Source organism: Bufo gargarizans, chromosome 6 (genome assembly GCF_014858855.1).
Source record: "Bufo gargarizans isolate SCDJY-AF-19 chromosome 6, ASM1485885v1, whole genome shotgun sequence".
Lineage (NCBI taxonomy): Eukaryota > Metazoa > Chordata > Amphibia > Anura > Bufonidae > Bufo > Bufo gargarizans.
The window spans coordinates 167480677-167488118 of record NC_058085.1 but is presented as its reverse complement, the minus strand read 5'-3'; the positions used below and the strand labels follow the sequence as shown (position 1 = coordinate 167488118).

Below are 7442 nucleotides of genomic sequence, written 5' to 3'. Positions count from 1 at the left end.
GTGACAACAAGACTTCTGCCTGTGCCCGCTCTGCTCAGCTAAAGCTCTGCATTTTACATTAGTACAGGAAACTCTGCACTAATATGCTATGCCAGGATTCAGCAGGGCAGAGTGGGCACAGGCAGGGGCAGTGATGTCTGCTCCTGCCAGTACTGAGCTCACTTTGGCACCTGTTCCTGCAGAATTATGTAATCTGCACACCGCATACATGTCAGAGGTCTACAGTCGTACAGATTCCAAAGCACTATATGCACCTGCCCTTCTGTTGCCTATATTTGCAATAATATAGTAAAATCGATAAATAAAGTATAATACAAAAAATGATCTAAGGGCATTTACAATATTTTAAATAAAGTTGCACAAATACCTACCCTATAAGGTGCCCGTACACATTATAGGAATGTCAGTCAGAATGCATGTGTATGAGACGGTCGGGAGGAAAAGTGAGCAATATTGATTTACGTTCACCATTAAAAATAGTCATTACTGAGGAGGATCCAATATATTGTTTGTGTCTTTTCTTTTCCATTTACCAGTTCGTAAAGCCATTGCATTAAAAAAAAAAAAAAAAAAAAAAAAGCTTTCCTGGTATGGCTTTTCCCATAGAACATTTTCTCTACATTGTTTAGTTCCTCCATTACTCCTCCTGTAAATGTATTACTTAATTGAACCTTGATGGCAGCATTTTGCCTTATCATAAAGCTCGGAATACACTGCAAATGTGGCCACGACACTCTTCGTGTGAATAATTATGTAGCAGTTGACTCCAGAATCACAAAAAATCCAGTTTAGATTTTATTGTGTTTTTTTTTCATGATTGTGAGTACGGTATTCGCTACACTGGGATTTCTGTCGCATTTTATTTATTGGACATTTACTAGGAATGCTCTATAAAGGACATGATTTCATTTTCACCTCTGATGTGGGGCTCAGTATGTTCTGGTTTATATAGTTCAGCAATCATTAACCCAGTTACTGATGAGCAAGCCCTGGGCACTCACAAATAACACGGCCACCACCTCCATCCACTGGAAAGCTGTGGTGCTGATTCACCCTATGCTCCTAGTGCATTGAGAGAAGCTCAGCCCTGGTTGTTTGCCATGGGCGGATTTCTAGTCCACCCCCCTCCTCCTAAACACCCAGTCTGAGAAGCAGAAGCTGAGCTCCAGCAAGTGACAGACACGCCGGCTAAGCCACCAGTTGCTTATCCGTGTAGATATGGTAAGGCAATGCTTTGGATTCTATTCGCTTTTTATTGCTATTTTGTACTTATTAATATTAGAGGGAAGATGTAATTGTTTGGGCAGTTGTTGTAGACACATGGAGGGAATGGAAGGGACACAAGTCAAAGTGCATTAGTTAATGAACAGCCCAGAGATCACTGCTGCATGATAAGCCTGGGTATAAACCTCACCTGACTTTCTATGGCAGGAAATGTCATTTTACTGTTCTTATATTGTTTCGCCATAGGGAACAGGGGACAGTTCTTTTTTCTGTGATTGTATTACTGGTATAACATCTAGAAGATGCGCAGATCACTCCCTGTGCCATTGTCTAGTATTAAAATACAATAAGCCTAGTTATAATAGAGATTGTGCGCACGGAGGAATGATAATACTGATTTCATTATGTAGACCGGTATAAGGTATCACATGTTATCAACGTGCAATACCCTATGGCAGTCAACAAGCCGGTATATAATGGAGGAGATCTATCAAAACTGCCTATTTTGCCCATAACAGCCAATCAGATTCCACCTTTCATTTCCCAAAGGAGCTCTGAAAACTTGAAGGTGAAATCTGATTGGTTGCTATGGGCAACTAATGCTACTTTCTCATCTGCACTTTTGCTGGATCCATCAGGGGATCAGCAAAAACGCATCCGGTCAATAATATTATATCTGTTCAGAACAGATCCGGTTGTATTGTCTCCGAAATGAACAAGATGTATCCAGCACTAAAGCCATTGTAAGTCAATGGACGTAGTTTTATTTTGTGTCCGCAAATACGGATCCGGCATGAAACACATTGTAAGTTAAAGTGCCGGATCCGACACAAAAAAAGAAATGCCCATTGACTTACAATGGTTTTAGTGCCGGATCCATCTTGTCTAGATCAGTATCCCATAACACACACACAAAATAGCTGCTTCAGGCGTTTTTGTATCTGGCATGGGAACGTAACAAAACTAAATAGAATGCGTTCTAGTGCATTCCATTCCAGTTTGTCCAGTTTTGTCCCCACTGACATGGGAACAAAACTGAAGCGTTTTCCTCCGGTTTTGAGATCCTCTGACGGATCTCAAAACCGGAAAGGAAAACACAGATGTGAAAGTAGCCAAACCAAATTTTCCTTTACACCAGTTTTGATAAACGTACCCCAATAGGTGTGTAGGAGTGGACATATTTCATGTCTCTAAAAGTCGGGGCCATACACAGACCTTCAGTGTCATGACAAGTCCAAGGCTGGCCATACTCGTCAGTATTTTGACGGCTGAACCTGCTGAGAACGGTGGGTTTGGATGACACACTAATGTGTATGGGGAGCTCCCAACTTGAACCTGACAGATTATGGCGTGGGAGACAAGGATCGGGCAAAATTTATATTTTGACCATGTATTCCTATGGGGGAAATCCGCAACACATCTAATATATAAAGCTGAGTGTAAGTATGTGTGTGCATATGTATGTCCGCTAAAGGAATTTGTACCATCGCATTTACAATCACGAAATTTTGCACACAGGTACATCAGGAATCTGGGAAGGTTTTAGACCGGGTCTCAGCTCTCTAGCATGTAACGTTCCTAAAATAGTAAAAAAAAAAAATGCAAATATGGCACATCACATGACCTGCATTAGCCAATAGAAGCCTGCAGGTCTTTCTCTTCATATCCCAACTGCCATACACACGGTCACATGTCTCTTATCAGCCAATAGAAACTCGCAGGTCCTTAGTCTCCACATACACACAGTTTTACACCAGGTTTCCATAACAACCCAGCTATTTTTCTTCACTGCTGTAGGTCAGCTTTAAAGGGGAAGGGCGCCATGGATGACACTGTTAAGGTAGTGTAGTGCTGTGGAGGTCACAGTTAAGGGGCAGGTAAGGTGGCCATTCAGGCCACCATCAAAAGACAGACTTAAAAAAAAAACGCTCCCAAGTCCTGCTAAGACAAGCCTCCTCACACTCTGCAGCCGACAGGGATTAAAAAAATGAAGGTAAAAATAATTTTCTGTCAGCTGCAGGGATGTGAGGGAGGGTGACTTTCTCTCTCCAGCTCATGCTCAGACAGCACAGTGCTGCTGTCTGAGAGTGAGCTGGTCAAAATAACATCCCTGCGTCCGTCCAGACGCTGCACCAGATGGAGGACATGGAATCTGAAACCCGGACTGCCCCGCTTAAAACCAGACCTCTGGCCACCTTAGGGGCAGATTGCTGTAGAGGCCACTGTTTATGGGAAGGGGTATTGTTGAAATCACTGTTAAAGCGATGGGGTACTGTGGAGTTCACTAATAAAGGGGCAGCTGCTGTGCAGGTCACTGTTAAACAGGAGGGCTGCTGTGGAGGTCACTGTTAAGGGGTGGGATGCTGTCGAGGTCACTGTTAAAGGGGCGGGATGCTGTGCAGGTCACTGTTAGGGTCCATTCACACGTCCGTTGTTTGTTTCCTGATCAGCACAATGTCTGATTTTTTTTCAGAACCCATTGAAAATGAATGGGTCCAGATCTGGTCCAGATCTGTTCAGCAAAAAAACGGAACAGATCAGGAAAGAAAAAACGGATGTGTGAATAGACCCTTAAGGGAACAGGGAACTATGGAGGTCACAGCTAAGGGGACGGTCCGCTATGGAGGTCAGTGTTAAGGGGACGGTCTGCTATGGAGGTCAGTGTTAAGGGGCGGGGTGCTGTAGAGGTCACTGTTAAGGGGGCGGATTATTGTGGAAAACACTGTTAGGCCTCTTTCACACTTGCGTTGTCCGGATCCGGCGTGTACTCCACTTGCCGGAATTACACGCCGGATCCGGAAAAACGCAAGTGTACTGAAAGCATTTGAAGACGGATCCGTCTTCAAAATGCTTTCAGTGTTACTATGGCACCCAGGACGCTATTAAAGTCCTGGTTGCCATAGTAGTAGTGGGGAGCTGGGGAGCAGCATACTTAGAGTCCGTGCGGCTGCCGGGGGCGCTCCAGAATGACGTCAGAGCGCCCCATGCGCATGGATGACGTGTCCATGCGATCACGTGATCCATGCGCTTGGAGCGCCCTGACGTCACTCTGGAGCGCCCGGGAGCCGCACGGATGGTAAGTATGCTGCTCCCCGCTCCCCACTACACTATACCATGGCTGCCAGGACTTTAGCTTCCCGGCAGCTATGGTAACCATTGAGAAAAAGCTAAACGTCGTTTAGCTTAAGGCCGGATCCGGATCAATGCCTTTCAATGGGCATTCATTCCGGATCCGGCCTTGCGGCAAGTGTTCCGGATTTTTGGCCGGAGCAAAAAGCGCAGCATGCTGCGCTATTTGCTGCGGCCAAAAAACGTTCCGTTCCGGAACGGAAGACATCCTGATGCATCCTGAAGGACGGATTGTCCATTCAGAATGCATTAGGAAAATCCTGATCAGTATTCTTCCGGCATAGAGCCCCGACGACGGAACTCTATGCCAGAAGACTATAACGCAGATGTGAAAGAGCCCTTAATGAGACGGGGTACTGTGGAGGTCACTAATAAAGGGTCAGCCGCTGTGGAGGTCACTGTTAAAGGGGAGGGCGCTGTGGATGTTACTGTTAAGGGGGAAGGCCGCTGTGGAGGTCACTGTTAAAGGGGTGGAGTACTGTAGATGTCACTGTTATAGTGTATACTGTCGATATCTTTTAACAACACACGCAAACATTAAATTAAATAAATTAAATGTACCTGTGCTAAGCAGGGATCTTCTGCTAGTACAGTATATAAAAAATAGATAAAAGGACGACTGGCACTCACTATGTGGTACACATCAAACGTATTGTTTATTGACTGCCCCCTCAGCAATGGAGTGATAGCAGCAACACATGCAATTTACAACAACATACACTAAAAAATATATAATAAAATACCCTCTAAAAGTAATAAAAAATATATATGTCCTGGTTGTATAGATGTATAAATACAAAAACGCAATTGTCAAAAAATGGGACCTCCTAGGTTGGATGAATACTAATGAATGACAATGTATCTCCTAACTGTTCCTGTTGAGGATAATGTCTCTTAAATGGCATAAGGTGCCCAGCCCATTAATCTTCTATTCAATATCCACAGTCTATATATTCACTTGTTCCGGATCCAAAAAGACAAACACAGATTGCAGTGGCTATAGATATTAATGCTGCTGGGGGATATCACTTACTTCAGCAGTCCTTTGGCCTGTTGGAATCACGGCCTTAATATGAAATCTATTAGGGGTAAATATCGCTTACCCTCCGATGAATGTCACAAACAGTCCGTAATACACGATTTCACCCATTTCTGTCGAAGGGTGAGATCTGCGGCAAAACTGCATCAAACCTGCACGAAAAACCACTGTTAGACATTGCGGATTTTTAATGCGGATTGGGTGCAGAAACGCACATAAGTCTGAATGGAAATTCTTGTGGATCTAATGTGTGTTCACCCGCACTCGTCCCCATTTCCGTGTCAGTGTCACATCTGTGAAAAAGAAAGTGCACGTGTTTTATCTGTGAAGATGTCTGTGAAGTATCCGTGGATGGTCAGTGTGTCCGTTTTTACATCCTGTAATTCACCGATGTTGCTCAGCTGAAAATACATTTCCAAAGAATCTCCTATCAGTCTTCAGTGAAAAAGGGAGGCAACCTGTGTTGTGTCCGTGATTTTCATGGACCCATAGACTTCAATAGGCGTGCTTGGTCCACATCAGGGATCAAAGTAGTGCATGTCTCCGTGATTTTATTACTGACCCACGGTCACTAAAATAAATACTGAAATGTGAACAGACACATTTAAATCGATGGATATGTGTGCTGTCCGCAGAAAATGCGGACAGCACACATCAGTGAAAATCGGAGGGGCTCATAGTGACATAAAGCTGTCACTATGATCTTGTAGAAAGAAAGACAAGCAGAGGCACACAGCATTATAAATCAGTTTAAGGCCTCATGCACACGACCGCATTTTGTTTCCGTGTCCGTTCCGTTTTTTTTGTGGATAGGATGCAGACCCATTCATTTCAATGGGTCCACAAAAAACGCGGACAGCACACCGTGTGCTGTCCGCTCCAGTATGTCTGTTCCGTTGCTTCGCAAAAAAAATAGTGCATGTCCTATTTTTTTGCGGACAAGGATAGGCATTATTACAATGGATCCGCCAAAAAACGGATACGCAAAAAACACAGATGCCATATGGAACATCATCCTTTTTTTTGAAGATCTGCAATTTGCAGACCGCAAAACACATATGGTTGTGTGCATGTAGCCTAATGCCGTGCTCTCCATCAATTCTAGAACAGAGGATCACGCTCGCACACGGAGTATGATTCTCGCAATGGACTCGCTCGTGTTGAAGAGCCCTAAGGGTATGGCGACACACCATAATCTCTATGGATTTTCTGCAGCGGAATTGTGTGCGGAGAATCTGCAGCGTTTGAGGTAGCAGAAATCTCCTCCACACATTATAGAGACTGTCTGCACTGTAATTTGCACATAATTTGACATGTGGATTATAAAAAAGCAGCATGTCAATATACGAAGCGAATACCTGCAGCAAATAAACAGCGTTTCTGCACTAAAAAAAACGGGCTCAATCTGTATGATATGGTGAGCGCCATGTGGTTACAAAGATGATACACAATTTAGTTTCATAAAATGAGAAAAAAATGACATGAAACCCAGAATTTTGGCGCATGTAAAGGTATTGGTAACTGCATGGGCCTATGAGAATTTACAATCCATTCAAATCCAGCAAAAAAGGCAAGGGCATGAGGTGGTTAATGCCCAGTGCTTCAGGGCAGAAGATGAGATGAGAACCAGTCTGCTCATTGCTCAATACTAAATGCACATATAATGGGAAACACACGGGGAAAAGTCTGGAAGTTATTGAAGAGGCCATGATGGAAATGAAGAAGATGAAAATCACATGTTCTTTGACTTTGTAGTGGCCACATTTAAATGTGCACATTATATTCTATAGGAAAGCAGAAACCAGTCGAGGCAGAAGAGAAAAAATGCTGTAAAAGAGTTTCCTTGTTCCATAAACATATTTATCCCGTATGTCCTGCTTCTTCTCTTGACGATAATGGACGGACCACGTGTCCTGTGGAAAACAAAAATGAACAGAGGCGACAAATTGGTATGGCGCCTCTCTAATGCTGCGGCCACTGTTCTAATGATTGCCTAGACCTTCCCCGATCAGACACTGGCATATGCTAGCAATGCATTTCCTGAGACAGC

The 7442-nt window shown here is 43.8% G+C and overlaps 1 protein-coding gene across 2 annotated transcripts in view; it reads left to right on the top strand.

The window, feature by feature from the left end:
• The first annotated feature begins 1067 nt into the window (after nt 1-1067).
• Nucleotides 1068-7442, top strand: part of PCBD1 (pterin-4 alpha-carbinolamine dehydratase 1) — a 54942-nt gene continuing 48567 nt past the window's right edge. For both annotated transcript variants that reach the window (XM_044299947.1, XM_044299948.1), the window contains exon 1: nt 1068-1221. In XM_044299947.1, the coding sequence (XP_044155882.1) occupies nt 1219-1221 (3 nt within the window). In that variant the 5' untranslated portion in view covers nt 1068-1218. The remainder of the gene's footprint in view (nt 1222-7442) is intronic.